This window comes from Podarcis pityusensis (assembly GCF_964106645.2).
Source record: "Podarcis pityusensis genome assembly, chromosome: Z".
Lineage (NCBI taxonomy): Eukaryota > Metazoa > Chordata > Lepidosauria > Squamata > Lacertidae > Podarcis > Podarcis pityusensis.
The window spans coordinates 21,593,520-21,610,374 of record NC_138044.1 but is presented as its reverse complement, the minus strand read 5'-3'; the positions used below and the strand labels follow the sequence as shown (position 1 = coordinate 21,610,374).

The following is a 16,855-nucleotide window of genomic DNA, read 5'->3' as shown; positions in this document are numbered from 1 at the left end:
ACAGTATAAAAACAGAAAAATATGTAACATAGTAACATGTACTATTTCTTAAAATCACCACCATGGATTCTAACAGACAGTGAGTTGTTCCTTCAGACTCACTGTAGCAAGCAATTCAAACTGGTAAACAGAATATCAAACTAACCTTTTGGAACGTGCTGAACATAACGATTTGGACTTTTCAGAAGAGCTGCTACCCTGAATATGAAAGGGAGAGGAAACACAAAATCGCAAGCCATATACAATTAAACATCCCTATGCATGCACATCAATTAATACATAACTTACTATGAAGTTTAAGGACAACTCTACCCTACTTTTATATATGTAAATGTAACTAACTGGGCTTGTGCTTTAAATATAAACTATAAAATGCAATGGAATTAAATAATTGTATAAAAGTAAAACACTAGACTTCAAATCTCGATGATCTTACCATCTGCTTTCAGCCACATTAATAAAGTATAGCAAGGGCAGGAAGGTTTGCACATCTGTAAATCTCATACAGGAAAGCACTGTCCATATGAACAATATAGTTTGCATGAATATTATGAACCACAGGCCAGAACATACAATCTTTCTAGGTTAAGTAATCCTAACATCAGTAAAATTATCATCCTCCACAAAATTAAAAGTCACAGTTGAGATGCTTAATGGGCACAAACAATTTTTAAAAATTATTTGTAAGAAGAAAATTGCCTCTGAAACAAAAAACCAGAAACCAATAGCTGGATCTCATAAAAATGAAAGAACTGAAAAAATACTGAATTTATATGCTGAATATAAGATAATTCCTCAAGTTTTCAAAATACCAAAAAATAAAACCAAGTTATTATTGTTGTGGTTCATTTGTTATCACTGGCTTATTAAAGCTGCACTATACATCCTGGGAATTTCCAAAAATATGAACAAAATCATTTCTAAATAGATGCTCTATACAAATTCACTCTTACACACCATGGAGAAAGTAACCTAAGCAATCTGCGCTCATATGAAATCAATCACCACTTTCCACAACTGTTTTTCATTATTATAAACTAAGCTACTAAATTGTTCTTACTTCTTCCCTGCAGTTTTCCATTGGAGTTGGAACTGGAGTTGGAATATTTTCCGTCATAGCAAATTTATCTGTAAGAAACGGATGGAATATGTTCACGCGTAAAGATGGATAGTAATGATTCAAAATACACAAAACAGCAACAATGCATATAACTACACTGTAGGCAAAGTACTGTACTATCTTCCACAAACAACTCAAACTGATCCTGGCTGGGTTGTATTTATTTAGTACTAGATCAAATCATAAAGAAACACTAAAAACCAAGGATTCTCTTCAGAAAATAAAATCAGATTGTCACAGAGTACCTTTAGAAAGTGACAACCAACAATGCAGGCCAATTTCCCATTTCCCTCTGGAAAAAGTGGGGGACAAGGGAAAAAAAGAGAAGAGTGTCAGCTACTAATGAACAAAGGGGTACTCCTTCCCAAAGGTACACAACAGTGCATGCTCCCCCCACCCAGTGTTTGAAACTCCCCTTGTTCTAGGTGCATTTTGCAACAGGGAATTTCATTAGTGCAAGCGGTTTCTGAGCTCTGGGTACAGTATTGCGCCTAAGATTTCATATTAAACCTGAAGAGTGGAAGGAAGACCTTTTTCTGCCTTCCCCCTTCCAGCTACTCTCTGAAGACTAGAGAAGAGAATATTAGAGGGGTGGGCAAGTGAAAGACTAGACCATGTGAAAAATGAACACAATATTTTAGCTGCAGTTCATTCGTTTTTAGCTTTCCATTCTTGTTATAAAAAAGTATGCCTAGACATTTCGTTCTCGCGGCCATAATCTAGGTTTAAGGTGCCATTTAGCTTCTGGCTTTCATATATCAATTTCTAACACTGCCCCCACCCCTCCACATTTCCATGGCAACCACATTTTTTGCTTAGACAATCCACATCTGCAGTTTCTGGAAAAGAGTGATTCTCCAATGCAAAAACAGATGGTCATCATTTTTAGCACCAATATTTGCATAAAAATGTAAATCAGTCAGACTGTTATTGTTTACAGCCAAGGGCAATTTATAATGTAAATCAAAAAACAAACACAAGAGTAAGATAAATCATTCAATTTACAGAACTGCAAATTATCAAAATTTAAAGTTATAAAGTTCTCCTGTGACCTTACCAGACTCCAGTAAGCAGTCCTCCACCTGCAGGAAGGTAGTTCCAGGGGTTCCTGACTTTGTGCCATTTCGCCTTTGCACAGGGACCCAACCCTCATGAAAGTGGTGGGCCTATACCTGTACCTATAAAATCTAGCCTCAAAAATCCCAAGTGCAAACTACTAGTAATCTAAAGAGATACTGAACATCAAGTAACCTGAAAACTGAAAGAATGAAGACAGAATAAAAAGAAAGCTGGAAGGCTGCAAACACTTTCCTCTACTTGAAATGATTGGTTTTTCTTCATGTAACATGTTCAGTTTTGTTTTCATACATGAGCAGACCTTGTCACACAGACCTTGCCCATGTATGCAAGGATCTCTACTCTCTCAGAACTTAGTAGGTGGTTTATTTTACAGTAATTAGCATTAATCATTAGAATTCCCCAGATCTGATAATGTAGCAGTTATTTCTATGTTATTTTGCAACAGTTTCTGAATTTGCCACAAAACTCCTAGCAACATTCAACGTAATACTTGAGAACTAAGGTTGGCATGGGCAGAAAGATAATACCGTATACTACTTAGAGCTGTGTAAGCAGAACTAATATAAAGAACTATGGAAACACTGAACACATTAAGGTAAACATATCTGACATATTTATTAACATATTTATTAATAAAGTGAATGATTTAGTCATATTGGTGGCAAGATCAGCCAGAATGAGCAGTTTAGGATGCAGGTGATTCCTGGCTAAGCCAGCATTAAGTCTTCAACTCCAGCTCAGCCAAAGACACACCAGCATAATTTGCTCATTCTGCTTCAGCCCACCTTAGTGTAAGGCCCCAAAAGGTGTTCCAGGAGTGTAGCGATACTAGAAAGGAGGTGCTTAGGCTGGATCTGAAGCCTGTTCAGCTCAGTCATGTGACCTAGCAATACAGCCTATAACACTATTCTAAAGGCTTGTTTTCCATCCACCACGCTTAGGCACAGCAGGGGGTTGGATCTGGTGCAGATTAACTTATACAAACTGCACAAGGTTACTTCCTAAGTTACAGATGCCTAAACAATACATCAAAGAAGGTACAACTCACCTCTCAGAGTCATCAAGAACACAACAGCAGTAATTATTATTTCAGAACTAAATAGTTTTGTTGAATGGCATGACAGAATGAACATACAAGGAGCACAGATCTGAACAGGTTTTAATTAGTAAGGCTGTTTTACCTATAGTTAATCTTGGAGGAGACTTTGCATCCTCAGATTCTTCTGATGAGTGAGCCAAAAAGTCATGAAGCTTCTGCACCAATGTAGTCAACTTGCTTTCACTGTTTTTAAAAAAAATGCACCATTTGAATGTTTGCCTTTTTGTAAATATTGTCACAGTGTGAAACAAGCTTTATTTCCATTACGACATGCAATCTCAAACTCTCTCAAAAATAGCAGTGTCCAGTTTTCGAGACATCTCTTGGGTTAAGAAACAAATATAAGCCTCAAGTGAAAGGGGGAGTGAAGGATGGGGGGAGAAACAAACTCATTCTGTTCTCCTGTCTTCCAAGGTCTACACACTTGACTGCTATGCATGTTCTATCTACCCTCCTTGGAATGTTCTATGCCCCGATGCCTGAGAAGCCTAATGACATTCTCATCAAACCATTTCAGGGTCAGGACTAGACCTGGGTGATGTAGCGACTTATCACCCAGGACCAGTATGAGGAACAGACCACAATGAAAGCTTCACTCAACAATATATCACTGGCGAAACTGCCGCTGCTCCTAAGACCCTCCGCAGTTGGCTACTGTAGCTTGGTCCAACTTCAGGGAGAGAGGTGCGGGGTAGCCTGCCAACCCTGCATCAGAGAAGGCAACCTCAGAAAGGAGCCCTGAGGCAGGGACATTAGGGCTGACTCAGGAGGTGACCAGCAAGCTGGAGTCAACTGCATTGGCCCCAGCCCACCAGATGCTTGGGTGAAAGTGCCTCAGCTCCCACGATGAGAGCTAAAGCAGTTTCACCCCAAACACGATGTTTGGCTGAGGATACATTGCAATGTTGAAAACCTAACATTGCCCAGCCCTAGTCAGGACCAGTGTCAGAAACTCAAATGTATGAGCTAGGTGCCAAATGGCTCCTTAAGCCAGGGTTACTTTCACCAAAACATAATGTCTAGTTGCCATTTTGGAGCCGGAAGGCTCAAAAGTTGTATCTTTCCATTCAACTTTTTGGTTCCTGAAATTCATTCTGATTGTACAGATAAAATATCATGGATAGAATTCCAAAGGATGTGTTGGTCTGTGAAAACCAGCAAAATCCAAGGATCCCAAGGCATGAACCTCCAGATAGTGGAGACATCAGCTCCCATCCTGGTGCCCAGGCATCTTCAATTGGTCACAAGTGGCTGATAGCCATGTGCAAAATGCACCTGGTGCCTGGTTAATTTCCAAAGCTGGTCAGGACTAATTCTGACAAGTTAAATCAACAAAGAACAGTTCCATCCATGGACACTCCAAAAAGTATACAACAAAATTTAACAAATGTACCCCTTTTGCATGCAGTGTCTGCAAATATGAGCATATAACTGGGATGTGAAATTTCTCTGTGTGCAGAGCCCACCACATGGATCAAGAGCTTTAAAATATGGCTTCTGCTACATTTTCATGCCCATGTTAACAACAACAATAATAATAATTTATTTATATCCCTCCCTCCCCAGCCGAAGCCGGGCTCAGAGCGGCTAACAACAGTAAAATAATACAGCATTCTAAAATCAATTCATTATAAAATCAGTTCATATCACATTGATGGCAACCATTGGGCTGGAGTTCTGTGAAGAATTACCAAAGGCCTGATGGAACAGCTCTGTCTTGCAGACCCTGCGGAAAGATGTCAAATCCCGCAGGGCCCTAGTCTCTTGTGACAGAACTTTCTACCAGATTGGAGCCACAGCCAAAAAAGCCCTGGCTCTGGTTGAGGCCAGCCTAACCTCTCTGTGGCCTGGGACCTCCAAGGTGTTTTTGTTTGAAGACCATAAGGTCCTCCGTGGGACGTACCAGGAGAGGCGGTCCCGTAGGTACAAGGGTCCTAGGCCATATAGGGCTTTAAAAGTTAAAACCAGCACCTTGAACCTGATCCTGTACTCCACCGGGAGTCAGTGCAGCTGGTAGATAACTCCTCTTCCTAGAATCATCTAGCTGAGAATGAAACACAATCTTAACATTTTTTCTCAAAATATAACATACGAGAACCACTCTAATCAGCACAATAAATAATAATAATAATAATAACAACAACAACAACAACAACAATAATTTGAATCCCGCCCTCCCCGGCCAACGCCAGGCTCAGAGCGGCTAACATCATAAAACAACACAATATGCATAAAAACAGACATCAATTAATTAAAATACATCAATTAATTAAAATACAAGTTAAAATCTGGGCAGGTGGCAATTATCAGGTTGGAATTGAGAGTGGTTAATATTTGCCACGACCAACTGTTTCCACTGAGCATACAAGGACCTGTGACCGGGTTGGGGGCCTCCTTTGGGTTTATTTTATACAAAGGAAAGTAAGTCAAACTGCATCCTGCCCAAAGGCCTGGGGGAACAGCTCCGTCTGGCAGGCCCTTAAGATGTCGCATTGCACAGGGCCCTAGTCTCGTGTGGGAGAGCGTTCCACCAGGCTGGGGCAATGGCCGAAAAGGCCCTGGCCCTGGTTGATGCCAGTCTAATTTCCCTGGGGCCCAGGATCTTCAAAGTGTTGTTCTTAGCAGACCGTAAGGTCCTCCGTGGGGCATACCAGAAGTCCCGTAGGTACGAGAGTCCTAGGCCATTTAAGGCTTTAAAGCTTAAAACCAGCACCTTAAACCTGATCCTGTTCTCCACCGGGAGCCAGAGCAGCTGCTACAGCACTGGGTGAATGTGATCCCATGGCAGAGACCCCATAAGGAGTGTCACCGTGGCATTCTGCACCCGCTGGAACTTCTGGGTCAGTTTCAAGGGCAGCCCCATGTAAAGTGAGTTACAATAATCAAGCCTGGAGGTGACCGTCGCATGGATCACAGTGGCAAGGTCAGGGCAAAAGAGGTAAGGGACCAACTGCTTAGCTCAGCAGAGATGAAAAAATGTCACCTTTGTTGTAGCTGTAACCTGCACCTCAATAGAAAGGGAGGCGTCAAAGATTACACCCAAACTCTTGACAGAAGGCGCTGGCACTAATTGTGCCCCGCAAGGGATGGGAGTTGGTCCCCCCAACCCCATATCATTCCAACCCAGCCAAAGGACCTGTCTTCGAAGGATTTAACTTCAACCGGCTCCCACGTAGCCATCCAACCACAGCTTCCAAACATCTAATCAGTGTGCCTGGGGCCAAGCCAGGACAGCCTTCCATCAACAGAGTTGGGTGTCATCAGTATACTAATGGCAACCCAAACCAAAATTCCAGACAAGCTGGGTGAGGGAGCGCATAAAGATGTTGAAAAGCATTGGGGAGAGAATTGCACGCTGCAGTACTACACACACCAAGTAGTGCAACAACAGCTCCCCCCCCCCCCCGCAGTGCCACCCTCTGTCCCCAACCAGAGAGGAATGAGCGCAGCCATTGAAGGACTGTGCCCCAAATCCCCATGTCGGCGAGGCGGTGGTCTAGAAGTTCATGGTTGACCATGTCAAAGGCTGCTGACATATCTTAAAGAATCAACAGCCCCGACCCGCCTCAATCCAGCTGCCTACAGAAGTCATCTGTTAGGGTGGCCAGAGCCGTCTTGGTCCAATGACCAGAGCAAAAACCGGACTGGAATGGATCCAAAGCCGATGTTTCATCCAGAAATCCGCCAAGCTGTTCAGCAACTGCTCTCTCAATCACCTTACCCAGGAACAGAAGATTCAAAACTGGGCGGTAATTGGATAGATCAAAAGGATCTAATGATGTTTTATTTAAGAGCAAACACACCACTGCCTCCTTCAGTTCCCCAGGCAATGTCCCAGAGCCAATGATCTCACCCGGTGCCCGCACCTCGTCTGGACATGCTCTAATCAGCCAGGACAGACACGGGTCAACAGGTGGTGGGCTTTCTGGCACAGAGGAGTTTGTCCACATCGGCTGGGAGTATCCGGTTGAAGTAGTCCAATAGTGGACCCGAGGACAGTCGAGGAACCTCCAGTTCTGTTATTGTATTCAAATTGGCAGGGAGGTCACGGTGGAGAGTCAGGAATTTTTCCACAAAAAAGCTTGCAAATGCCTAACAGCTATGTGCTTGATTCATATTTAAATTGACTGTCCCTCTAGGGACATTAGAGACCTAATTATACCAAAAAGTTGCGCCAGGCAAGAGCTAGTGGGTGCAATGGAGGCTGAGAAGTAGGACTTCTTAGCAACCTTCACTGCAATCTCATAGGTTTTCATAAACGCCCTATAAGATGTTCTTGAGGGTCAGTTGCGGGCATCCTGCCATACTCGCTCTAGTCGTCTGAGGTCCCACTTCATTTTCCGGAGCTCCTCGGTAAACTAGGGGGGCCAGTTTCTGCGGGGTCGCAGAGGGTGCCTAGATGCGATCTCATTGATGGCCGCCAAGAGCCGGGTATTCCAATCCTCAACAAGCTCAGTCAATGAGTCGCCAGGGGGAGCAGGATCCCGCAGGGCCTGATGGAATCTATCAGGAGCCATCAGCCTTTGCAGGCGAGCCCAAATAAGATCACCACCTAAGCAAGGTAGGAGCAGGAAGTCAATCCTGGCTTTCAGAGCATAGTGATCAGACCATGGCAGCTCCATAGTGGGGGATGTGATCACATCTATGCCTGCGCCAAAGATCAGGCCCTGCGTGTGGCCTGCTTTATGTGTGGTGCCCGAAACAAATGGAGAGAGCCCTAGTGTCGCCGTGGAAGACACCAGATCCATAGCCTGTAAGGAAGGGGCGGCATCCACATGTACGTTGAAGTTCCCCAATACCAATAGATTGGGGAACTCCAAGGCCCAGGCGGTCACCACCTCTAGCAGGTCTGACAGCGTGGCTGCTGGTACACTAGGTGGCTGGTACACCAGCAAGACAGCCAAGTTCTCCTCAGAACCCTACACCAGGCTAACACATTCAATGCCGGGGATCAACAACAATGATAGAGGCCTGAAAGAACAATCTTCCCAGATTAACAATGCCAACCCACCCCACCCACGCCAACCCACAGTCCGCAACTGGTGGACGAAGAAACCTGGGGGCGCCATCTCTCGTAAGGTAACTGTTTCCCCTTCGTGCACCCAGGTCTCCATTACACAAGCCAGGTCAACCCCCTGCAAGGTAAATAAATCTCAAGGGTGGCGGTTTTGTTGCCTATAGACCTGGCATTGCACACCACCAGTGATGGAAGCAGGTGATCCTTGCTCACCCTACCTTCGTCCCTGGGGATGGGGCACAGGTAGAAAGGGGTACAAGCATATCCATATCTCATACCCCTTCGCCTACAAGATCTGCCCCCACCGCCATAGTTTCCTTGCCGTTCCACGGTAGTAATTCCAAGCCCCATTAGTGCCTCCTTTGATAGCATTGGTGTTATTAGAGCCTTATAAGCTATGGTGGTGAGTATGGGGCCCACCCCCAGGCCCAAGGTGGAGAATGGGCTTCAAGGGGGAGCGGTCCTCCCCAATACTCAGAGGCAGAGCAGCAGCAGCTCAAATCTTTCTTCAGCCTATCTATTTTGGGAATTTAATTTTGCTTGTTACTTTGTCTCTATGATGGTGATTGGCCAATATAGAGCAAAAAAAAAGCAGAGACACTGGAAAGAAGAAAGAGCAACCCAGTACCCAGGTTCTAGATATGCCCCAATTTAATCTCTGCTGGTGGTCAAAAGGAAGAGCCTGTGGAAACATTTTTAAAGCATTCTGTCTATAGATAAAAAATAAAAACATGAAAAAGGTATGGCAAAGAGATGCAAAGCCTGCTGGTAAGGAAGGAACACCAGTGTAAATAATAATCTAAGAGGTTTGGAGGGAGCAACTGTGGTGGACTTTGGGTTTTTTAAAGGGTTTCCAGAGGTTTAGAGTGTGTTTGCAGGCTTTTTCAATGGTGCTCCCAATATGCGCAATTTCTCTAAAACGCATGATGCCTCGGAACATAACCCCAGTTTAAATGGGGAAGTGCCTGTACTTAAGCTCTCTCCCAGTTTTCTCTAGGCTTAATTTAAAATGGAAGGGGTTGGGGGAAGAGAAACCTTGGCAAGCAAAGGCAATCAAGGTTTTCTGTAAGGCAGAGAAATTTTTTTTATTTGTTCCACTTGTGTTTGGTATGTTAGCATGTGGGGATGACAGGGTTTTGAGACACGTGAAGGGATCGTGTCAGTTCTGTCAACGGCTAAGCCTTTTCTTTGGGGGGGTGAAGCAGCATGGGGGGGATATACAGTGGTACCTCAGGTTACAGACGCTTCAGGTTACAGACTCTGCTAATCCAGAAATAGTACCTCGGGTTAAGAACTTTGCTTCAGGATGAGAACAGAAATCGCGCAGCGGCAGCACAGCAGCAACGGGAGGCCCCATTAGCTAAAGTGGTGCTTCAGGTTAAGAACAGTTTCAGGTTAAGAACGGACCTCCGGAACGAATTAAGTTCTTAACCTGAGGTACCACTGTAGTAGAAACTCAGGTATATAAACAAATCGCCCAATGGCACAACAGAATGTCTAGGTGTCATTTTATTTTTGCAATGAAACATTATTACAGTCGTACCTTGGTTCTCGAATGCATTGCGGCTCAAACGTTTTTGCTCCTAAATGCCGCAAACCCGGAAGTAAGTGTTCCGGTTTGTGAACTTTCTTTGGAAGCCAAACATCTGATGTGGCTTCCAACTGAGTGCAGGAAGCTCCTGCAGCCAATCAGAAGCCACACTTTGGTTTTTGAACGTTTCTGAAGTCGAACAGACTTCTGGAACGGATTCCATTTGAGAAGCAAGGTACGACTGTACTATTATTATTAATTTCATTTATATACCGCTTTATATTTCAAAGAAAAATATCAAAGTAATTTACATCACATTCAAACATCTTAACAATCAAGAATAAAACAAATTCAAGCTTCAAGAAAAATATTTCAGATCATTCTCTAAGTGGTATTTTCTTTCTCCATATTGATTTACCTACTTATATAGCTGCCCCATAGAAGTACTCTAGGAAGCTCACTGGGTGATCTGGGGCCAGTCACAACCTCTTAACCAACTTCACAAGGTGGTTGTAGGGATTACCTGAGGAGTTGGCTGAACTGTGTACTCCTTGGAGAAAAAGATGGGATATAAATGCAGTAAATAAGCTCTTCTGCTTACCTGCATAGGAAGCCTGGGGCCAGCCTGGAGCCAGCCAGATGGAGATGTCAGTCACCACCCAGAGATCTCCACATGGTCGGAACTGGACCCACACCAGTTGTTGGTCCAATTGAGGATTTCTTACACTGTAGAATAGTCATCTAGGCCTCTCTTCAAACTATTACAGTGGTACCTCGGGTTACATACGCTTCAGGTTACATACGCTTCAGGTTACAGGCTCCGCTTACCCAGAAATAGTGCTTCAGGTTAAGAACTTTGCTTCAGGATGAGAACAGAAATCGTGCTCCGGCGGCAGCAGGAGGCCCCATTAGCTAAAGTGGTGCTTCAGGTTAAGAACAGTTTCAGGTTAAGTACGAACCTCCGGAACGAATTAAGTACTTAACCCGAGGTACCACTGTATATACAACTCCTTCTAATCAATATGTTTTTATGCGCTCTCTAACAGCCGGAAGATACGGCAGGATGCAAACTTACAAATAAATAATTTAGTTAGTTTCTTTACAGGAATAGTATTCTTTTGTTTTACCACGTTTCTACCAAAGTCCATTAAAAATTGAAGATACTAATCACACATAAGATTACTGCACTCTTCTTCAAAACATTGACCATACATGTTATAAGAACTATGTAATTTCCAGTATTAGCAATTATAAAATTCAAGACCTTGTGGGAACAGATTCCTAACAAAAACTTGCAGACAAAGATTTATTTCTAATCTATGGCTGGACTTCAGCTTCCCTTACCTTTGCACCTGCTGGCCCTATCATTTCAGTTCAGTTCATTTTCCACTTGTTTATGTGAGCTACATCCCATCCCAAACCAGCAATCAACTTCCAAGTGTGCCTTGTTTGACTCCTTTTCTTCTTTTCCAAGGCTTGTCTACCATTCTTTTTCCACACAGTACAGCAACTTTACCAAAGGAACACATGTGTGTCCGCCACAAACCCCTATAACAGCTCAGTCAATTTCCAGACCCTTCAACGCCATCACAAAAACCCCTAGTGGATTACAACCAGGGTGTATTTGATTTAAATCAAATCAATTTAAATCACGATTTAAATCACTACAGTGGTACCTCGGGATGCGAACGGGATCCATTCCGGAGCACCGTTCTCATCCTGAATGAAACGTAAAACATGATGGCGCGTCTGCATGTGGCGCGTTTTGCCGCTTCCGCGCATGCATGTGCCGTCATTTTGAGCGTCTGCGCATGTGCGAGCGGCGAAACCCGGAAGTAATATGCTCCGTTACTTCCGGGTTGCCACGGAGCACAACCCAAAAGCGCTCAACCTGAAGCACATTCAACCTGAGGTATGACTGTAGTTAGTAAGACTTGATTTAAATCACTGGTCAGTAAGACTTGGTTTAAATCATATTTTTTTTACAGAAAGACTCATTCTTGCTGGTATAATCTTAATATTTACAACCATATGAAGGTTTCATTTTTGGAAGAATAAATTTTCAGAGTAGTTTTTAGAGATATCAAAAATGGTTATACTATTAGAAATACACAGATAATTATGAAATTATTGTGAGGTTTAATAAGTTAACTGTTTATATTTGTACAACTCTTCTGCTGTACTTTATTGGAAGAAGAAAAAGAATCATTTCCTTAATAACAATTTAAACCATTTATTTAATTAAAGCAATAACATTATAGCATATGTATCCATGTTTGTTAACTGATGTGGTTAAACTTTTTTTAATTAAGAAAAAAACTAAGACTGAGTTTTAGCACACATGAAAAACTTAAAACAAATCCTTATTTCCTGATGAAAAGCCTTTGGACTATAATGTAACTTAAATAGAAAACTATCTTTAGAAAGATTTTTTTCTCCAGAAGCATTTTATTTTAAAAATCTGATTTTTTTAAAAAAAATTCTTTTTAAAAAATCATGGATTACAATGATTACAATATAGATAAGGGTGGTCCAACATGCAAACCACTGTTTTTAGCGGCCCTCCATCTCCCCACCCTCTAACCCCACCCAGGGCAGCATGAGCAAGGCCGGTGGAGAGCGTGTGCCACAGCCAAAGGCGCAAGATTGTTGGAGCCGCCAGGCTGTGCTCTCAGGCCAGCTTGGAGCCTGGCAGCATCCCTAGGTTGCCAGGGCTCCAGAGGAACACAACCTCCCAGGGAGCAGGTGATTTGAGTGCAGACAGTTCCAGGACACTAGGAACTGCTGCAGTGGGAGCCATCCTCGCTTGGAGTTCGACTAGGCTGGGCTGCAGAGATGTAAGCCACCTAGCACCCCCAGGGGTGGGCTTCAGACGGCCAGGGCTCATTGAGCTGGGTGCTTTGGGTGGTCCCTTTGGATGCACAGCCGTCTCTCAAAGGTTTGTGGGGAGCCTGCAGAGGGAGGAAAAAGCCTGGGGCACCAGATACCATGGGCTGCCTCCCTCCCTGTGCCAGATTTGATCTTCCAACTTTGACACCCAGTTGATGCTTTGTGGCAGGCATGGCAGCCTCTGGCCCAGGCACCTTGGGGGAGTGTACACCCCCAAAGCCCTTCACCAATGGCAGGCAGGCAAGGTGGTGCAAGCTTACCGCCTAGGCACTGAGGTTGCCATGCCTCTTTCTTAGCAGCAGCCACCACCACCACTGCTGACACTTCTTCTGGAATTCTTTGTCAGGCAGACTGCTGTAGCTTTCAGGGGGAGCATTTTATAGGTAGGCTGCAAAATCATGAAGTGGGAGAGAATGGAATTTTGGTACAGATAAGAAGTGCAAGTGTAGGTGTGTGAACATGTTTCAATACAGAAGAACTCAGTTTCTTTTTTTTTACAATGCAGAGAAGTCTGAGCTTTAGGATTCACCAATCGGTGTGGAAGAGAAAAGAAATGATATATTTATACAGTGGTACCTCAGGTTAAGTACTTAATTCGTTCCGGAGGTCCGTACTTAACCTGAAACTGTTCTTAACCTGAAGCACTACTTTAGCTAATGGGGCCTCTTGCTGCTGCCGCGCCGCCAGAGCGCGATTTCTGTCTCATCCTGAAGCAAAGTTCTTAACCTGAGGCACTATTTCTGGGTTAGCGGAGTCTGTAACCTGAAGCGTATGTAACCTGAAACGTATGTAACCTAAGGTACCACTGTACTCTCTCTCTCTCTCTCTCAATTGTGAACACTCTAATTTACAATAGGGAAATTTAATTCCATGTGCAGCCAACTCGTAATGGTCACATTGTGAAATACTTAGCACTACACACAAGCCACAAAAACTACATCACACACTTTGTACATATGAAGCATTGTGCATATTTACACTCTGAATAATTTGTTGTTGAACAAGAATTTATATACCAGCCATCTATCATCAATTGTGATACAACAGAAAGAAGCCTACAAAAAACTATACTGCAAGGTTAAGAGGCAATGGAAATAAGAGTTCCAAAGAAAGTAACTAGACATGACGTAATTCACACAATTAGCAATTATGTTAACCATTTTCCCCAGAGTAAATAGCCATGCAGTAGGAGGGAGATCCAATTCAGGTCTGCAGCAGGGTACCCCACCCCTCCACCAGGGTCCAGATCCAGATCCGCCCTCCTTGCCTCCCAATTACTCTAGAAATAAGCTGCAAAAAGAAGGAGAGGTTACTATCTTAGTAAGCTCTTGCTTCTTTGGTCTGCTGCTTGCATTTACTGTATTGTTTCATTTTATTATTTTATGTTATTATGCTTACTGTAATAGTCATCTTACTATTCTGCTGGAGACCATAGGGACATAAAGTTTATATACAATGTATGAGATGTTTACTTACATAATTTGCAGATAAATAAAATTTGGAAACCAATGTTTTACAATACAGTATAAACAAAGCACAAGCACTAGTTCAAAACAAGCACACAGGTAAGATAACCAATAGTCAACCTAGCATGTACATGTGATGAATCATCAGCATTTTAAAGAGCAATATACATTTATTCACATATCCATTTCAGATCCCATTTTCAAGCAACCTCTTAATAACTTATTCAAAATGTTTCCATGACATAGATAATGTACTCTACTATGAATTATTATGCTCGGAAGGGAAAATAGCATCTCTCATATGAACCAATATATGAACTAATATATCACATTAGTTAAAAAACAGGACAACTAATCTGGTATGCTTTCCATGCAAACAATTGCTCGCAGAACACACTTGTGGTGGTTAATAATTGCTATTATGTATATGTGTGTTTTTGTGTGTGAGTACTCTCTCTCTACTGCACATGTAGGTAACTATGATTTCTTCCAACTTTTGCACAATGGCACCTACCACCAGGTAGGCAACATGGAACTACAGCCCCACCCTCTCTGTTACCCTTCCAAAGATGCCAGGACTGTAATCTGGGACTCCTCCAGATGCTGTTCAGCTGCAACTTCCACCATCCCTGAGTACTGACCACGTTTTGAGGAACGTCTGTAACTCAGTAGTAAGGCAGTTGCCTTACATAGAGAAAGCCCGAGGGTTCAACGCCGCCCAAGCCGCTCCAGGTACAACTGGGCAAGATTCTTGCCCAAAACAATGGGCAGCTGCTGCCAATCCACACAGAGGCAACACTGGGCTAGACGACCCTCCCCACAACTCAGTACAAAGCAGTTCTCTAAGCATGGACGTGGTCTGCAGCTGGGTGGCAGAACAAAAGTGCCCAAATTCAACCCTCGACATCTTACCCTAAGCTGAAGCTCCGGATGGCTACTGGCGCAGTCAACGCTGCACTACCGTGCACCGGTAGCACGGCACGAGGCGGCTTCCTAGAACAGCTGTCAACTTTTCCCTTTTCTTCCGAGAAATCCTATTCGGAATAAGGGAACTTCCCCTTAAAAAAAGGGAAACGTTGACAGCTATGGTTCCTAGGCGATGCCCCTATTTAAAAGGGCGCCGCAAGGTCTCTGGGAAAGCGTGTGCAGAGGCCGCCGATCAACATCAACCATGCCGCCGGCCCCCCGACGACCGAGGCCTGGTTCCGGTAAAAGACAGGCCGCTCAGGAGCCCTATGAGCAGCGCGCGCGGTTGGGTGGGCGTGGAAGGGGACCCGCAACTCTGATCAGTGACCGGCAAAAGGGGGGGGTGGCAGGGAAGGGAGGGGACGGGTGGCAGGATCTGCGCAGGGAGCCCCGCCCCTTTCCTCTGCAGTGGCCCCGCCCCCTCGCCCGCCAGGGGAAGAAAACGGCCTCTCAGGAGGGGGCGCAGTGGAGGGGGGAGGGGGGACGTTCGCCTCACACTGGGCATGCGCAGGCAGGGAGACACCCGGCCCTCCCCAACCTCCCTCCCTCCCCCACCCTGAGCTGCCGCTGATAAAATGACCTCGAAGAAATGGCGGGAGGAGCCGGCGGGAGGGGGGTGTTGTCTAATCTGTCCTCCGCGCCCTCTCGGCAGGCCACGCGCGTGAGGCAGAGAGGGCGATCGCCCCTCAGCTCCGGCTCCTCCCCCACCCCCCCACGCCTTCCCATTCCTCACCGCCCGCCATGGCCGGGAGAGTAGCGAGGCGCCGCCGCGTACCTCACGGGCTCCGCAGTCATCTCTCCACAGCTCCTGTCACTTTCGTTCAGGTCTGTGGGAGGCGAGCTTCAAGCCCTGGTGGGAAACAAAGCGGCTGGCGCGGCCATCCCCATCGCTGCCGTCGCCATCTTGTCGGCGAGTGTGAGACCAGCCTCCTGCCGCCTTCCCTCGCCCACTCCGGTGCGCCTGATAGGTTCCCGGAGGCCCGCTTCTTTTTTTTTCATTGGACGAGGCCGAGCTCAGTCTGTTGCTAGGGTCGTTTGCGTCATCCCGGCATCGTCGCCACTCCGGATTGGCCCCAGCAGGAGCTGCCGTCATTCAAACCTGCGCATGACGTCATGGCGCGGGACGTTAGGCTGCCTCGCTCGCGCTCCGCGCTTGTGTAGCTTCAGCTCTCCAGCGTTGTCGGGGAAGGATGAGTTGAGCTTTTGACTCTGCGGCCGCACCGTCACCTGCTCTTTCCTCATCCCAAGTGAAGGTCAGCCGATTCATCTTGACCTCGCCAGAAACTTGCTTTCCTACAATACGTAGGGCTGGTGGTTGTTGCCTTTTTGCAATTTTCCTTTATTGTACCGTTTAATATTCTGTGCAATAACATTTAGAAAAACAAAAACAGTCGAACACTGCCCATAACTACCCTATAGTGGCTCTTTTGTGAGAGATAATCCAGCTAGAGTTCTTTAGGTATTCCAGATCTCATTTTTGTTTATTGCAGAAACTGTTTACCTACAACATGTAGCTACAGTTGCTTCTGTGTGTTTGGAATTTTCATTTATTCCTTCTATAATTGTACAAAAAAATTTAGAGAGGAAAAAAAGTCCAGCACTGTCCATGACTACCCCATAGTGGCTTGTCTGTATGAGAGATAATCTAGAATTACAGGCATTAAACATATCATTTTTTCTCATATAA

The 16,855-nt window shown here is 44.7% G+C and overlaps 1 protein-coding gene across 6 annotated transcripts in view; it reads right to left on the bottom strand.

Annotated features, from left to right (window-relative positions):
* ATRX (ATRX chromatin remodeler) overlaps window positions 1-16,566 on the bottom strand; it is an 89,832-nt gene extending 73,266 nt beyond the window's left edge. For 2 of the 6 annotated variants that reach the window (XM_080989700.1, XM_080989702.1), the window contains exons 1-4: window positions 15,902-16,544; window positions 3,382-3,482; window positions 1,061-1,128; window positions 146-198 (exon numbers count right to left, since the gene is read on the bottom strand). In XM_080989700.1, coding sequence (XP_080845826.1) covers window positions 146-198; window positions 1,061-1,128; window positions 3,382-3,482; window positions 15,902-15,963 — 284 coding nt within the window. In that variant the 5' untranslated portion in view covers window positions 15,964-16,544. Of the gene's footprint in view, window positions 1-145; window positions 199-1,060; window positions 1,129-3,381; window positions 3,483-15,901 lie in introns of all 6 variants that reach the window. The other 4 variants (XM_080989705.1, XM_080989701.1, XM_080989703.1 and 1 more) reach the window with 4 other exon arrangements.
* Window positions 16,567-16,855: the final 289 nt, after the last annotated feature.